The sequence below is a fragment of the Canis lupus genome, chromosome 21, assembly GCF_011100685.1.
Source record: "Canis lupus familiaris isolate Mischka breed German Shepherd chromosome 21, alternate assembly UU_Cfam_GSD_1.0, whole genome shotgun sequence".
Classification (NCBI taxonomy): Eukaryota; Metazoa; Chordata; class Mammalia; order Carnivora; family Canidae; genus Canis; species Canis lupus.
This window is the reverse complement of record NC_049242.1, coordinates 43,811,803-43,830,802: the sequence shown is the minus strand read 5'-3', so window position 1 is coordinate 43,830,802 and position 19,000 is coordinate 43,811,803. Positions and strand designations below refer to the sequence as shown.

Here is a 19,000-nt window from a genome sequence, read left to right as displayed (position 1 = left end):
GTGGAAAAGTCAACTATGAAATATATGCCCTGAAACTGAGACACAAATTTCAGTACTTCAGTCAGAGGGCTGAGGTTCAAGCCTACTCATCAACTGCCTCCTCCTCCTCCCTCATTGTACCACTACTAATACTGTTTGTACATTTTATAGCATTTGATATTTTAAAACACATTGATATGTATCTATACACACATATATATGCAAAGAATTGAAATATATATCAATGCAAAGAACTGATGTATACACATACACACAAAAGAATACACACATTCTTTTAAGAATTCTTTGCAATCATACAGTTGGAAAAATGCGGTGCTGATGTTAACCCAATTTTACTATGTAAAAATACAGAAGTTACAACTCACTAGCAAGGAAATCTTGTCTAACCCCAAACTCTGTAACCTCATGGTCCAGTTCTTCAACTACACTGCACTTCTGCCCAGGTAACTTTTATAAAACATGAGGTTCTCCCTATCTTATTGAAGTCTGCCCAAGTGACCATGAAAACCACTTTAAAGAAAATTATTGTCCTTGATTCATAACTTTCAGGGGAAGATGTATTTTCAGAGCCTGTGGACACCAGGAACATTATTTGAACTCATATTTTTATAATGAGACTTTCAAATTCCACAAAGGTGAGCCACTACTTATCACAATGGCAGGAGAGGGTTTAGCAAACACAAACTCACTGAACTAGTGCAATTAATATTATTTTATGAGGTAACATAATTCTGGGGAAAAAAAAAAAGTATTGAAGTCAAATCCCTATGTGCTCCTCAGACTTACAGCATTAGCATGCAAACATCAGCAGTGGGCTTGATAATCCATGGAATTATATTAATATTTATGTATTTTTGTTTTACTTGGACGTATCTTAGCCTTCTTTTAAAAGCTGAGCACTAGCATTTTTATTTGTCTCAAGGAACTTAAAAACACACACACAATTACGATATGTGTAAATTCCCATTGTGAAAGATGCAAACATTGAATTCATTGAAGTCCATGTTCTTTGTCGCACACAGACGACCTCATAAACAATAAAATGAACAGTTTCCGTGTTTCAAGTCTCCATGCATACAGATATTTATAAATAATAAATCAGATACGTGATGACGAGATAGGTATTGTCCTGTAGGGTTTTCTCAAAAATATGTTTCGGAAATCCTTCAAAGTGTGTGTATGCACACGCATAGGTACATATATACACTTAGAGTTTTAAAGCACTGCATTCTATATCACAAAATGATATGTGAAATAAATCATTCCATTACCAACATATTTTGATGGTTTCTGGCTTTCAGTGAATATGAGCAATGTAGTAAAACACCACTGTACATGCATATTCCCCCCTCATGAGCATGTGCATTTCCTAGAATACATTTCAAAAGGCAAAATCAATGGCATCAAAAGAATCCCTATATTACTCTTCGGATTTAAAAGTTCAAAGATTTTCTCAAATTGTAATTAAAAAGTTTCACTAATTTATACTGTCATGTAAACAAATAATCAACAAATTTGTTTATCCCAACCTCACCAACAGAGAATATGATCAATTTTTTTTAAAGATTTATTCATTTATTTGAGAGAGAGTGAGAGTGAGCAAGTGCAGTGGGGAGAGGTAGAGGGAGACAGAGAATCTCAAGCAGAATCAATCCTGAACATGAAGCTCAACTTGGGGCTCTATTCCATGACCCCAATATCATGACCTGAGCCAAAAACCAAGAGCTGGACATTTAACTGACTGAGTCACCCAGGTACATGAAGAAGAAAGTCAATTTTTACAAATTCTCCCCTATCTAATCCAGGAACATGGGTCCTTGGTCATTGCCCATTATTTCTCTCTCTTCATCGGCTTGTCATCTCCACAGAAGAATACTGATAACATGCTGGGTGTCCTTGGGCAAGTTACTTAACCCTTCTTGGTCTTAGTTTTGTCACCTCTAAAACGGGGATGATAATTATAATAATACCCACCCTGAAGGACTATTCCCTGTTTTTTCATCCATTTTGCCTCTTTTTCTATGTAATGTCCCTTTCCTTTTGGTTAGTTCAGTAAGTTAACACGTATTTAATGAGCGCCTACAGTGTGCCAAGCATCATTCTAATTTCTGGGGACAGAGCAGGGAGTCAAAACCCAAGTGGTCTCTCTCAAAGTGCTGACAGCCCAGAAGCAAATACAGAAACGTACGTGACAACGATCTGTCATGTTGTGTTAGTGAGGAAAAAATAAAGTAGGGTATGAGGCTAAGACCTAACAGAGGTGCTGTGTTAGAGCTGGCCAAAGTTTCTGTGGTGAGGGGACACTTGCGTAGAGGTGTAGAGGAAGTAGGCATCCAGGCTGAGGCGTCAGCAAGCACAAAGCCCTGGGATGGAATGTGGTTGGCGTGTTTGGAAATGTTGGTTGTAGAAGGAACAAGGGGGAGAGAAAAGAGGGCTGCCAGCTGAGAGGAGCCAGACACCAGCTTCTGAATGCTCTCATAAGCCATAAAGAAGCAATTTTGATTTTATGCTAAATGCAGATGGAAGCCAAGGCACTGACTCTCAATTGCTGACCTGCGCCCCCCACACAGAGAGACTCGAAGCTTCCTACCCACACGGATACCTCAAGTATGGCCACGGGCAGGGCCCACTTGCCCTCTGAGCAAATCTCACAGGGAACAAAAACCCACATCAGCAGTCACAGTGTCCCTCACAAACTCAGACCCAGAGGCAAAGCTCAACAGAGCCATAGAGCTGTGCAGCCACACCCCTGACCCAAATGTGTACCTTCTGCATCCAATCCAAAACGGAGATTTACGGCATTTTTCTTCTCTGATGCACAGCACCCTCAGCAGAGGACAGACCAGGAATGGAACCCTGGCCATGCTCAGCTACCACAGTGGTGACAAGGGTCTGCAACATGAGTGCCAGGAGCCCAGGCAGGGACAGCAAGCCTACCTCTGCAGATGGTTCCATTCCCCACGTAGCCTGGTTTGCAGGTGCAGCTGTGTCCCCGGACGGTGTTGGTGCAGATGGCATTCTCATCACAATTGTGTTGCCCGCTGCCACACTCATCATGCTCTGTTTGCAGGGGGAGAAAGAGAGAAAGACATCTTAAGTTGGCATCACAAGTGTTGGGAAAGTAAGTTGGGACTCGCCAAATAAGAATGACAGTGACTACCAGGTACGAGGATCTTATGATGCACCTGGCAGTTTCTGTGCCTGGTATGGTTGAAAATCTCAACAACTCTAAAAGATGGAGGTCATTATCCTCGCTTTGCATATAAAGAAATTAAAGAAATCATAGAAGTGAGTGTCTCACGCAAGTTACATGACTTTCATGTAAGTCTTGCATGTAAGTCTGCATGTAAGCCCTGCTCTAAGGGCACTGCTTTTTCCATGCCTTGCAAATTTCTGTAGAGGTTCCAAGGCTCCAAGACAACATTTCTCACCTGGAGACAATTTTGTTTCTCCTCCCCACCAGAAATATTTGACAATGTCTGACGATATCCTTGGTTATCATGGCTTGGGACACAGGTGCTACTGGAATCTAGTGGATACAGGCCAGGGATGCTGCTAAGCGTCTTACAGTGCACAGGAAAGCCCTGCACAAGGAAACATTAACAGCATGAAACACCAACAGTGCCTAGGCTGGGAAACCTTCCTCTGACATTGAAGAAGGAAAAAGAAACAATTCTACATGTGAGATTCCAGGGTTTCTTTAAAACTGAAGAGGAAGGCGCAGCTTATATTACCTGGCAAAGAAGCATTTACTAACAAGGAATTTCAAAGGAATTTCATTGGTCACAGGACATGCTGGCAAGCATGGGGTTGTGCCAAGTCCAAAAGGGAATTACCCTTAGGATCTCTCCTCAAGGGCCTTCCGTGGGGCCCTGAACTCTAGTTTTCCACGTAGCCCAAGGCCCAAGTTCACAGGGGGGTCAGCATTCAACCCCTGGGTTGACACCTGCTGGGTAGTTACATGGTTGTATATTTTCAAATAGCTGAGGCTTCCTTAACCCACAAGATGCTGGGGGATATAGATCCAACACTTTATAAAATGGATGGAGAGATTCCAAGTTAGAAATCAAGATTTCGCAGATAATACTACTTTCCTGTCATAATCAAGAAATTTAAACAGTCCTCTAAATGGCTACTCTGTAAAACAAATATCAGATGTTTAAGTCTTAAATTTTAAAAAGAAAATTCAAATAGGTTTATTCAAGTCACGAAACGTTATAAAACAGGAGTTGAAGTCCCAGCTAGAAACGTCCCCAAAATCACACAAACTGAACACTAAAAATTCAATGTAGTTTCTAAAGTGTACTGTTAGATCAATGTAGCAATCAATTGAAATATCATCTATCGGGATCCCTGGGTGGCGCAGCGGTTTGGTGCCTGCCTTTGGCCCAGGGCGCGATCCTGGAGACCCGGGATCGAATCCCACATCGGGCTCCCGGTGCATGGAGCCTGCTTCTCCCTCTGCCTATGTCTCTGCCTCTCTCTCTCTCTCTCTCTGTGACTATCATAAATAAAAAAAATAAAAAAATAAAAAATAAATAAAAAAAAAAGAAATATCATCTATCTTCTTTAATTTTTATTATAAATTTTCTAGCAGAGACCCAGTATGAGAAAGTTTAAGTTCTAGAAAGTAGAGCTGTTTTAGTCACTCATGTGCAATCAAAGTACAGCAAACACAAGCATATGACTCTTGATTTAACACTTGAGAGTTTTCAAAAATTAAATAAAAATTCATTTGGCCTTAAGACCAAACCACAGTCAGTGAGACATGTGCACAGGTTGGCAAGTAGGGAGAAGAGAAGATTTATAAAGACTCACTTCCAGTCTGTACTAATGTCATCTCCAGCACACTCCAGAACTAGTATAACCTGTAGATGTCCGATCACGTTTACAGACCCACAAGGCACCTAGTATACACAGGTACCATAGCAGAGGATGTCGGGCACACAAAAATGTCTGAGTACAGACTTCGACACCCAAGTTTTCAAACCTAAATTCATTTAATAATTATTAGAGTCTGCACTGGGAATACAAAGGTGAGTAGAGGTCTCTGTTCACATGACCATTTTAATAGGGGCCACCAGATGTCAATATGCAACTAAGTGGAACACAAGGGAGAAGTGATAAGAGTTATAAGGAGGCGACCTTATATATTTTATCATACAAACAGAATACATTTTATAGTGAAAGGGTTCTGCCAAAAATTACACTGGAATAACAGGCAGGACTCAATACCATATGCAACCTGGCACGTGTGGTCCTCCTAGACCGGAGGAATAAAGATAAAATGAAATAGCAGTCCATTGGAGGAAAGCAATTTCTGCTAAGAGGGAGAAAGGTCTTCTTACAAAAGGTAGTATTTGAACTGGTCTTTAAACAATGGTCATGGTTTTCTCAGTCAGAACTGCCCAGCAAGGGCACTACAGGTAAAAGAAAGGTATGGTTTTATGCAACATTCCAAACATCTGGTCCACCTGCACCTACCTGATAATTCTTTTTTTCTTTGTTTAGGTACAATTGATAAAACTAAGTTATTTAAAGTGTTGCTTTTTCATACGCACACTTCGTGGAAGGCTTTCCCTCATCAAGTTAATTAACACATCCATCCTATAGGCTTGGTCTTATCTGCCAATTCTTTTTGAAGAAAACTTCTTCTCTGATGAGGTGGCCTGCAAAGTGGGAGTTCATTTCTACCTCTCTCCAGTTTGTCATTTTGTTTCCATGACTCAATATAGCGTCTCCCAACGTAACTGGAATATCTGTGCCCCTGCCTGGCTTCAGACACCACGTCCTGCCCATATTTTTGCCACGAAAGCCTTGCATATCCGCTCTCCATACCACGTAAATTTCACCATCTTGGAACTTTTACCAAATTTGGCATCTTTACCTCCTCGGAGGCAATCACATACATGGTGATATTCGCGAGCTTTATTATTAAATTCCCACTGCAGATTTGACCTATGTTGGACAGAAACAACCAAAGAAGAAATGGTCTCCTAAAACCATCAAATTCCCTCCCAGCTGTTGGGGATGCTGCAAAGGGGGCAGGACTAGCACTTGGAGAGGTGGCATGACACAGACTCTACAATGATGCAGCCTGAGTTAGATGACCCTGGGTTTGCCACTTATATCAGCTATGTGAACTTGAGTAAGTCATTTGGCCAATCTGCATCTTAGCTTCCAAGGTGTAAAATGTGGATAATAATAGAACCTAGCTCCTGAGATTGTCATCAGGATTCCATTCATTACTATAGGTAAAATGCTTATAGCACACAGCAACTAGTACACGTTCTACCGTTGTAAGCTATTATTGTTATTACTATTACCACCACCACTGCAATTATTTGTGAGCAGACCTAATTGTTGGATAGTAGTTAAAATTGGTTAAGAAAACATTCTCTTGCCTTTATAGGGTGGTAGTCCAGGAAGAAAGGCTATGAACAGATAGGCTTTTGAAGACGATTAAATTAGAGCATCTCCTTGAAGACCCAAACACGTCTACATTTAATTATGGTCCCAAGAAACGAGGCTATAGATTGGAAAGGTGAAGGATGTGTGTGCACAATTGATGTATGACCTGAGTTTGATTACAGTATATTTGGAGTATCCAACCTCTCAAGATGGAAAATGATGATTGTGGTGCCATGCTGTTTCTCCACTGATGATAATAATTACTGGTATGCTGGCTAATACTTATTGGGCACTCACGAAGCACTGTCATTATCATATAGGTTCTTCCTCCTCCTGCTTCTCTTCCTTTTCTTTCTACAGAATGGCTCAGAAAGACTCTAACACTGTAATCAAATGTAATCAATAGCCATTATCAATTAACACCCTGTTTTCCTTAGTGGACTAATCAGGACCTGAACAAGCTACCTAAACAGTCATTTCAGCTGCAAATGCTCCATGTCTGGGGTCTGGTTGGCTTGTGGCTTTCCTTTGTCCAAAGTAATCTCTTACCTAGTTTATGGAGTTGTTACAATGACCCCACTGGGGGATGTCAAGCACATCTCATCAATCACATGTTATAGATGAAGAAACTGGGGTTTGAAGCTTGTAACAGGTCAAAGTACATAGATAATAAGTTGTATGTCTGGAACTCCACTCCCATGCATCCCATCTCTTTTCCTGCATTCTTTCCACACCTCCATTTTACTGTATGATCCAAAGGAATTTCTAAAGTGTTGGCCATAGTGTAAGTACGTTTTTACTGTTTAGAGGAGAATCATCATAGATTTATAGGAAGTTGTGAAAGTAGTACAAAGAGTCCCTTATGCTTCACCCAGCTTCCTTCAATAGTGCCATCTTAAATAGCTGTAGTACAATATGAAAGCCATTGATATATTGTTAACTAGTCTAGAAAGAAACCTTATTCAGTTTACACCATGTTTAAAATATACATCCATTGTGGTAGGGGGTGGGGGTATATGTACGTAAGTGTATAGTTCTAAGCAGTATTATCCTGTGTATAAGTTCAGGTAACCACCACCACATTCATGCTAGGTCTTTTTGTTTATACCTATTCACCACTTCCCCAGACCCACATACCCCCAGTCCCTGTCCCTTGTCAGCTACTAACATTCTCTCATCTCCATAGGCTTGTCATTTAGAGAATGTAGTAGAAATAGAATTATACATATGGTAAGTAAATTTTGAGACTGACTTTTTTCACTAGACAAAATGCCCTTGGGTTCCAATCAGGTTGTCGTACGTGTCCCTAGTCCATTGCTTTTTGTTGTTCCGAAGTATTCCCTTGTATAAATGCATCACAGTTTGTTCAACATACACACACTGAAGGACACTTGGATCGTCTCCTATATTTTGCCATTATGAAAAAGTGTCTATGAACATCTATGTGCAAGTTTTTATGTGAACATATTTTTCATTACTCTGGAATAAATATGCAAGAGTATAAGTACAAGGTCATATGATAAATGCTGTACCACTTTATATACCAATCAGCAGCGTATAAATTATCAAGTTTCTCCACATAATGGTCAGCATTTGATATTGCCACTTTCAAAATTTTAGCCATTCCATTGTGTGTGTAATTGATACTGCACTGTCTTTTTAATTTGCATTTTGCCAATACTATTGATGCTTAATATCTTTCCACACACTCATTTTCCATCTTAGGCTTGTCTTTGGTGAAATATCTGTTCATGTCCTTTCCCTGCTTATAACTAGGTTTTTATTTTACTGTTGAGTTTTGAGAATTTTTCATATGTTCTAGATATTAGACCTTTATTATGTGGTTTATAAATATCTTCTCACAGACTATACCTTGTATTTTCATCTTCTTATTGGTCTTTGACATGCAAAAGGTTTTATTTTTGATGAAATTCAATTTATTTTTTTTATTTTATGAATAGTGCTTTCAACATCTGAGAACTCTTTAACCCTAGGGCTTAAAGATTTTCTCCTATTTTTTTTTTACAGTTTTACGTTTTAAGTCCATAACTCATTTTGAGCTAATTTTTACATATGATGTGAAATTTTGGTTGAGCTCTTTTTCTTGGCCTATGCTTGTTTAATTGCTACAGTGCCAAACGTTGAGAAGGTTGCTTTTTCCTCCATTAATTTGATTTTGTACCTTTGTCAAAAACCAACTGGTTATATACATGTTGATCTATTTCTAGATTCTTTATTCTGTTTCAATGATCTATGAGTCTATTCCTCTGTGAATACCATACTGTCTTGATTACTGGAAATATATAGAACACCTTAGTATCAGATATAGTGATGTCCCCCACTTTATTATTCCTTTGTCAACTGGTTTATTCTAGTTTCTCTGTCATTCTACATAAATTTTAAATTATGCTTGTTCATTTCCATAAAGTATTGTTGAGATTTTAAGAGATTGTGTTAAACTTACAGATCAGTTTGTGGAGAATTGACATTTTTATCACACCAAATCTGTCAATCCATGAACATAGTGTATCTACTATTTACTTATTCTTTGATTTCTTTCATTATTGTTTTGTAATTATCAGAATACAGAACCTGAACATTTTGTTAGATTTATAACTAGCATTTCATTTTGCCTTGAAGCAACTGTATATGATACTATTATTTTGGTTTCTACGTGTTGGTTGCAATTATATAGGAATATAATTGATTTGTGTGTGTTGATATCATTGCCTATGACCTTGCAGAACTCATTTGTTTCTTCTATATTTTTTTGTAAATTCTTTACAATTTTCTACATAGACAATCATGTTGTCTATAAATGGAAATGGTTTTACTTCTTTCTTTCTGATCTCTATACTTTTTATTTCCTTTCGTTTTCATATTGTGCTAAGACCTCTAGTACTATGTTGCACAAAAGTGGTGAGAATGAACATCATTGGTTATCAATCTAAGAGAGAAAGCATTCACTCTATTATTAAATATAACGTTAGTTCTATTTCATAATACCTTGTAAATACTGGGTGGAGGTTCAGCTCCCTGGTGAGCTCCACTGACAATGAGTTTGGGAAGGGTAGAGTGTCTATTAGCCTTTTCTTGCACTGCCCTGTTCAGTCTCTAAGCTGCTGGGTAGGAGTGGAGGTCCAGGTTCATGCTCAACACCACTGACATTATACAGGGAGGGAATCAGCAGGTTCTCTTTACCAAGCAAGTTTCCCATTGCCAGATGGCTATGGTAGAGTGGGTATTTTCAAAAAGGTTTTCTGCTTGTTCTGTTAATCCCCCTTTTCCCTAGAAGAGGTAGAGTTGATTTTTCTTAAAGTTTTTATGGTATGTGCCTATTGGTGGTTTGGGGTTGCAGTCTTCTTGAACTAGGATGTATGAGATGCAAAAAATAAAAAAATAAAAATAAATAAAATGGAGCTCCTTGTGAGCTCCTCAAGTCATAAAGTTCTGGTAGTTTCACTTTCCTTTCCCCTTTCAGAGTCTTCTTGGATATTTACTGTGTTATGTGTCCAAAGGTTTTCTTTATGTTATAGGAGAAAGGACCTGGGAGAAATGGTGCTAGTCCATCTTGGTCAGAATCAAAAGTCTCCCATATATTCAATTTTTAAGAAATTAGTCACTTTCCTCCTCTGCTTCTTCTCTAAATAGCACTAATATCTGGCATTTTTCATGAGTAGCATTCATTGAGCATGTAACTATGAGCCAGACTCTGCTCTAATGTGTTACAGCATTCATATGAGCTAAGATTATCATTTTTTTTCTATATGAAAAAGTGGGAACAGAGGGGTAGTAGCCCAAGGTTATAAAGTGGTAGATTCAAACCAAGACAGTCACTGTCAAAGCATGACAGAAGAATTAGATATGTCATTGTTAGTCAGTCTTGAAATTCCTTTCTCCTTTAATCCTTTATAATAAATCCATCACTAAGTCTTGATTTTTCTAAGTGTCTCTCAAATTCATTCCTATATCCCAATTTCTGCCACCACCCTTATCCAAACCACCATTGTCTCACCCACATCTAAGCTGCTATCGATTAAGTTAGTGCTATAGCTTCTCAATGGATCCGCCCACATTTATATTGCCCACTTTTAATACTTTTAATTTATTCTTGATACTATATTTAGAGCAACCTCTTAGGAATTCAGATCTGATCATGTTACCATCCCTGCTAACATTTTCCAACCTGTTACTTCCCTTTAGTCTCAAAATGCTACTATGTGTAATAACAATGTCCTGGTCCTAGCACAGTTTCACCTCCACCTAACTGCCTCATACTATTTTTGTTCCATTTTTTTCACTCTTGCCCACTCTGCTCAACCCCATTGCCTTTATCTCCTTTCCTCAGGTCACAGGCACTTTCACATGCTCTTCCCACTTGGCCCAGTTAACGCTGGCTTATCTTTGTTATCTCAACTCAGTCGTCACCTCGGAAAAAGAACACTTGATTTCCTTGACAGGTAAGGTTCCCTTGTAACCTGCTCATATAACACTCAGCACTTCTCCTCCGTTGGGCTAATCACAGTTACAATTTCATGTTTACTAGTGTATTAGCATTTTTACTAATATCTGCCTTTTCTACTATAGCATACATTGCTTGGGGATGTATCTCAAAGGTATCTTTCTTTACTTTAGATCCAGCCTCTAGTAGAACTTCTGAAACTTAGTATGTGCCTAATACACATATTTATAAAAGGAAAGAAAAGAGAAAGTGAGAGAGAGTGGGTGGGGAGGGAGGGAAAAAGGACAGAGAGTATGATTGCCTTTGGCACCAAAAGTTGCAGAGAGGTCAAGGAGAAATAAGGTAAGAAAAACGTAATAGAATCAGGCAGTTGAGGGCAACTTAAAAGAGCTCAAAAATGAAATACAACTGGTACTGATATGTTGATGTATTTATCACACTGACTGTGGGAGGAGAAGAAAATGATGTGGCTTCAGGAGCTCTCTTTGAGGCAGGCCATTTCTTCCATCAAGAATTGCTAAGGATTGTGAGAAAAACCGAAGCCTTGTAAGAAAATATCTGCAAATAATTTATCTGACAAGTGCTTTGAATCAAGCATATATAAAGAACCTTTACAACTCAATAAAAAGATAACCCAATTAGAAAATGGGGAAAGCATTTAAATAAACATTTCTCCAAAGAAGATATACAAATGGGTAATAAGCACATGAAAAGATGCTCAGCATCATCAGAAATTATGGAAATCTAAAGCAAAAAACACAGTAAGATACCACTTCACATACACTAGAATCAAAAAGACGAGTGATGATAAGAATGTAGGGAAATTGGATCCCTTCTACACTGCTGAGAATGTAAAACATTTCAGCCACTTTGGAAATTACTTTGATAGTTCTACAAACTATTAAACATAGAGTTACCAAATGTTCCAGCAATTCTACTCCAAGGTATATATCCAAGAGAAATGAAAACATATGCCCACACAAATACTTTCACACAAATGTTCATATAAATATTACTCGTAACAGCCAGATGGTAGAAACAACTCAAACATTGATCAACTGAAGAATCCATAAAGAAAATGTTGTACATCCATACAATATTATTATTGTATATTATTTTACAGTATTCAGCAATAAAACAGCAGGAAGTACTGCTATGTACTACAACATGCATCAGGCATGAACCACAAAAACACTTTGCTAAGAAATTAGTCACAGGAGACCATGTGTTGTATAATCTCTTTTACATGAAATGTCCACAGTAGGCAAATCTATAGAGACAGAAAATAGATGAGTGTTTACCTAGGACTAAGCTTGAGGAAATGGAGAATGAGGGTGAATGGGCACCAGTTTTCTCCCTGGGATGATAACAATGCTCTAAAATCGGATTATAATAATGGTTGCACAACTCTGAAAAGTATACTTCAAGCCACGGAACTGTACACTCTAAGGAGGTAAACTTCATGCTACAGAAAGTGTGTCTCAATAAAGTTGTTAAATATTATTAACATTTATCTCTCTATGCTTTAGGATGAGGATGTAAAGGACTCATCAGAAATCAGTCTCAGATGAAATTTTCTTTTGTGAATGGGTATAAGAAATGTTAACTGTTTAGCTAATACCCTATGAATATGCCATATTACTTTAACTGAAAATACTATTTTATAGTAATATTTTGTGGGGAATAAAGTACTTATGTATAAAATGTATACATCAATTACAAGATGATCCTTACTTTCCCAAATGTGAAATACGAAAATCTATGCTTTAGGCCCAAGGATACATGTTATTTATAATCTAAAATGGCGCTTGAATTCAAGAAACATTTTTCTAACTCAAAATAAATATGATTCCAAGTTTCCCATTTTCCAGAATGGATAACTAAATCTCATTCATTGGTTACTTTCCACTCCACTTTGTACTCAGCAGGATCACACTATGGTCCTCGGGATTTTAGACAAAAGTTAATGAGTACACTGAGTTGCACACTGGTTATTACCATAACCTATAAACAGGCAGCTTGAAGTCCTACTGATTCCCTGCTAAGCTCAGGGGCTAAGATCTTTGCCAAGAGTGGGTACCTGATATCAGGGACCTGAATTTAACCACACCACAAATCCATTCTCCTTGGTGGAACTGACTCCACTCTGAGAGACACCACTTTAAGAACTTACAGGTCTCCATCTTCTCTCTCCTGGGTGTAGCAACTTTAGCGTAGACCCCTTTGACTTCCTCATATGCCAAACCCTATAATCTCAGCTCCTTCTGTGTAATTTGTTGTCTTTGAAAGTGTGTATTAACTCTGTCCATCAGCAAAGAGGCATTGGGTCTTCAGAACTGGAAACAGTCCATCACTCAAAGCCCTGAGTAGGGTTATAAGCAAAATGGGCAGGAAGATTATAGAGAAAAGGTGGGACTAAGGAGTGAAAGGAAACTAGTTCCCATCCTTTTCAATTCTCCCATAGCAGTAAGAAACAAAACAAAGTAGTAACTCAAGTACTTTTCTACTTGGATGTATAGTATTATATATTAAATATGGCCAAGTTATATATAATGTACATTACTCATTTTTATGTATTTATACAAACATAGAAAGTCTATAAAATGTATGTTAAACTATTACCAGTAGTTTACACTTGGGAGAGGGTGAATAGAGGAAAATGGGAGGCATTTATACTATTTATTTTATTCACTTTATACTTCTGAATTTTTCTTTTTACAACACATATTTTTCATTACTAAATAATAGTGGGTTTTTTTTTAATGAATGAATAAAATAGTTTCAGATTCATCCAAGTTTGTACAGAAAAAGCAAAGTTTAAAAAAAAAAAAAAAGAAAAAGAAAAGTTTTGGGGGCTGACCAATCCAGAAGCAAACCCTAGAGAGACTGGGCCAACAGTCCATATTCTAGTTTCTGTGTTTACAATATGTGAACATCATGACTAACTTGTAGAAAACTTGGTTTAGTCAGTTTCCTCACATCTGAACAGATTCTCCTACAGAAGAGATGTTCAAGAAATGTTTATATAATGAATGCTCATGAAAATGAACTTTGTAAATTAAACCATCTGCTATCATTTTGGGCACATGGTAGGTACTCCAAAATGGCAGAAGTGATCACCAGCATCGTGATCATTATCAACATCATCACAGCGTGACGCTGGCCTACATTTTCCATGAACTCTTCCTCAGTGGGAAAACTTTACTAGGAGCTTTGTTATTCTCCTCTATGTCCCAGAGGCCCTGAATCCAAGTCCAGCTTTGTCACTTGCCCACTCTGTGATCTAAGCGAGTATACTTAATGTCCATGAACCTCAGTTTCATCACCCAAAAAGGGAGACAATAAGACGTGTCACACAACTGTTGGAAAGATTAGCAGAGAAAGCATGGAAAAAAAGTGTCTAGCAGCACATCAACCAACGAATATGGATTCAGTAAATGTTAATTTTTCTCCACAGGGATAATTTAGAAATGGATCATTAAACTACAAAATTAATAGAGAACTTAACTGTGGTCCAACGTCTCTGGGCTTGTTTTAAAATACCTAGTCCAGTAAGAATATCCAACATGAAGATAAAATAAGCAAAACTGTTGTTTGACTTTGGTCATGTAAGCATCCCCAAAACAATCCTTTTTCTGAGGCCCTTTCTCTCTCCACTGTGAGGAAGATGGCTTGTAAATATTTTTGGTTCTATAACTACCCAAAAGAACTCTGAAGAAAACTGTCTAAATGTAAAACACAGCAAGAAAAACAGTGCTGCATTATTGCTTATCTTTATCATAGAAGTTTGCCTGTTGCCTGTTCCTTCCAGGAGTCTTGCTTTGAATACGTTATTCTTTCTCTTTCTGAAGCAAGGGGATGGTACAGAAAAACAAAAGAAACTTGAAAGAGAGAAAGGCTGGCAAAAGGGAAAGTCTCTTTTCCTCACTTTTCATCAGTGATTGTGACTCCTCGTAAAGGTGCTCCGCATCTCAATTAAATTACTAGCTCCCAAAGAAAAAGAGGCTGGAATTAAAGGAAACACAGATCCTTGAAAACGTGCTAGTCCTTCTCCCCTGATTTCCAACATGCTTCTCCAATTCTTATCCTTCATACCCAACTGGAGGGAGTTGAATACTGTCCTCCCTCCACAGAATGTATGTCCGTGGGAATCTCAGAATGTGACCTCATTTAGGAATTTTGCAGATATAATTAGTTAAGGTGAGGCTATACATGGTTAAAGTGAGCCCTAAATTCAATAACTGGTGTCTTTATAAAAAGAGGTGACACATCAAAATACACAAAGAGAAGGTCACGTGAAGACACAGGCAGAGATTGGAATTATGCAACCACAAGTCAAAGAACACGAGAAATCACCAGAAGGTAGAAGAGGCAAGGAAGGAGAACCCTTCCTTGCCATTGGAGAGAGCATGACCTTACAGACTCCTTGATTTGGGATTCTGATTTCCAAAATCATAAGAAAAAGATTTCATTGTGTTAAGCTACCCAGTGTGGCATTTTCTTATAGCAGTGCTAGAAAACTAATATTTCAACATTACATATAATTTTTCACATCCTAAGTTGCTAAAAGGACGCTGATGGGCCTAATGCCCTTCCCTGTTATCTAGAAAAGAGACACTACAGTATCGAGGGGAAGGAAACATACAAGTCCATAATGAAGTCATTTGACTGTGCTTAAGGGGGGTAAACATAAGAGCGAGGGACAGACAGCACCCACAAGCAGCTGCTCCAAGATACCGGTCATTTTCTTAACCCTTCTGAGACTCAATTTACCCATCTTTACAGCAGACATTATACTACCTGCCTGGCTGTGGATCAGTATTAAAATTATGATTAGAAATGTTGTTCAGGGCCCACTATATAGCAGATACTCAATAGCAGATACTTTTTAAAAAAATTAAATAGGCTAAGACTAGGAAAATTATGATACTTAAAAATTTTTGCTAGGCCAACTACCAAAGGAAATGCCACCTTGGAAATATTAAGTATATATTTATTGAGATTAAAAGGGGCTTATAATAGGTCTCTGCTATCCATCTTTCTGATGAGTATTCCTAGGAAGCTGTATTAACAAGAAAACCCCTGGAGGATAAGGAAACCCTAAGCATTATCAGCCTCATCACCTGCATTAGGGGTACAATTTCTTGACCATATCATAAGTGGTTGACTTATTTCTTCTTTGTTGCAGGCAGAGTCAACTCATCATAAAGGATGTAATGCCAGATACTTCCCCTCTGCCCTCTTTACACATAAGAGCATGCAGGTTAGTATGCTGAGAGGTTTTTATGATTTATTTCTCCTCTGAGTAAAGAAGATGACTAAAAAGAGGGAAAAGAAAGGGAATATGGGAAAGAAGAGAAACAGATCATGCAAACTTTGTGGCCCTCTCCCTGCCCTTGGTTGCCTTTTCCCCTCCAGTTCAGATGTTCAAATACAGATTTAAAAAGTAGCTTTAACATCAGGTAATTATTTAGGACCTCTTAAGTGGTAGGCACAGGTTACAAAGGCAAAGACATACTGGTCCTGCTTCCATAAAGTCTACAATCTAGAAACAAAGCAGGCCCTTCTGATCCCAGATAATATGTGCTAGACATAGAAATACACAACAGTGGAACACAATCCAGGCAAGAGTCAAGGAGGCCTCCCTGGAGGAAGTGACATATATTTAAAAGGCTGAATGGGAACTAGCCAGGCAAATGAGGCTGGGGGTCAACTTTGAAAATAAATACAAACAAACACAGTTCAAGCTCCAAAGCAACACCAGAACTCACACAGTGAGTCATTTCAGCAAGGTGATAGGTCTACAAAAATTGCTCCAATTGAACAGTGGAATAGAAACACAAGACAGAGCAAATAACCCTGTTTATACATGTAATGTATATGCTGTAGGACAGTGTTGCTTCCCACAGAATAATGAAGTTGCCTCATAGAAGTCTGATGTGCCTCCCTTACAGTGGTCAACTTCCAGTGTTAACAGGTAGTATGAAATATCATTTTCTTCTTTGTAGAAGAATTTCCAAGAATATCCAAAACATGCTATTTGCAATGTAACCTCACTATTCTCCAGCAAGAGGTCCAGTCTAATTACCTTCTTTTTGAATCTGGACTGCCCTTAAAAACATGTCTCTAACCAAGGGGACGCAGCATAAACTATGTAACACAATTTCCAAGGCTAAGTCGGAAGTCAGCCTCTGTTATCTGGATGCCCCACCCCAAGACATTATCTCTTAGAACCCGGCTGAAGACACATGGCCAGACATGTGTACATGGTCCAGTTCAATGGGTCCATATGAGCCCAGCTTTCAAAGACTATTGACCTAAACCCTAGACACGTGAGGCAAGAAGCCTTCAGAAGATTCCATTTCTCAGCTATCTGAGTCTCCTCAGCCACTGATGTCTTCCTGGGCAAGGCCCGGATATCAAGGGAACACAAGCCATCTCTACTGGCCCTGTTTGGATTACTGACCCACAGAATTTAAGAACAAGGTAAAATGGAGGTTTCACACCAAGTTTGAGTTAACCACTTCTCCAACAATAGGTAACCCAGGACTGTATCCTTGGCTCTGCAACCGAGGAAGGATATGTAACAGAAACTCAATGACATTTTGTGGAATTGGGCTGAAATGAAAGCAAAGCACATGGAAAGGCTATGTTTGCTCCTCTGCAATAGACTTCCATCCTCAAAGAGAGCTGTATGAAAGAATGACACCGCCCCCCCAACCGTCAGTTGTCGCACACAGTTTTTACTCTGCAAAGTCTTCAGTTACCACTTAGCATAGATGGACCCTAAAATGAACCCAAAGATTGCTGCACAGTTCACAGTTCTGCAGCAATCAAAATGTATTTTCATCAACATCAAATAAATAATGGCCTTGGGCTCGTCAATGCGTACATGGATAGCACTGCCGAAAACTGTCACTATATTCTACGTTCAGTTCCTTGGGTTAATGATGTCTAAGAATGTATGAATATACAAGGAGGAAGAAAATCATGCCAACAGAACCAGGTTTTCCTAGAGAATTTAAAGGAGGACAGAAGCATAGACAAGTTCAGAGATAAGCTTTTATGTTCCCTAGAGGAGGAAAAATACAGTAATTGGAAATCTGAGCTCTGGACACACACAATATCAGGTTCAAGTCTCAGCTTTGCTACTTAATGACTGTGTGATTTCTCACACTCTTTTCCTTTCGTAAAAATGGCTGCATAAAGATTAAATGAGATAAAATGTATGCGATATTATTCATATTTATATGATATTTATCACGCACCTGCTATGTGTTTGTACTATTCAAAGCCACAGCAAACAAAATGGTGACTATGGAGATCACATTCGAATGGGGGAAGACAACCCACAAATAAATATACAAGAAATATGTATATAATTTGGAGTGGTGATAATTTATCTGAGGAAAAAAAAGCAGAGTAAGGGATGGGGAGTGATAGGGGTGTTAAATCACATAGGTTTCTCTAATGACACATAAATTAAGGAGATCTTACAATGATCCTGGGCAACAGCACTCAAGGCAGAGAGAAAACCAATATAAAGAGTTCAGATGGGGGAAGCAAGAGGCAGGACGATGGGGTGGCAGGAACGAAGTGAGGCAATGGGATGATGGTGGGAAATCAGGTCTTCTGGGGAGCCATGGGCCAAATCAGGTAGGTCCTTCTGAGCTGTCAGGACTGTATAGTCTAAGTGTGCTAGAAGCCTCGAGTAGGCTCCCCATCACCTTCTACATGAACTGCTTAGCACAGCACCTGGCCTATTGTAGCATAAGCTTGTTAAGTGACTATTCGGTCAAGTTATTCTGGAGTAACGTTAAGGCAGCAGAACAACAGAAACACATCCCTCCGCAACTGCAGCGAGTCAACCCCTCACTCAAAGCAAATAATGAGGCCAGAGAGCTTAAGATCTGCAGGCTCGGGATCCCTGGGTGGCGCAGCGGTTTGGCGCCTGCCTTTGGCCCAGGGCGCGATCCTGGAGATCCGGGATCGAATCCCACATCAGGCTCCCGGTGCATGGAGCCTGCTTCTCTCTCTGCCTCTCTCTCTCGCTCTCTCTGTGACTATCATAAATGAATAAAAAATTAAAAAAAAAAAAAAAAAGATCTGCAGGCTCCAAGTGAAGCC

General features: G+C 38.9%; 1 protein-coding gene across 2 annotated transcripts in view; it reads right to left on the bottom strand.

The window, feature by feature from the left end:
• Positions 1–19,000, bottom strand: part of NELL1 (neural EGFL like 1) — an 822,581-nt gene that overhangs the window by 323,277 nt on the left and 480,304 nt on the right. For both annotated transcript variants that reach the window (XM_038569260.1, XM_038569261.1), the window contains exon 14: positions 2,938–3,060. In XM_038569260.1, the coding sequence (XP_038425188.1) occupies positions 2,938–3,060 (123 nt within the window). The remainder of the gene's footprint in view (positions 1–2,937; positions 3,061–19,000) is intronic.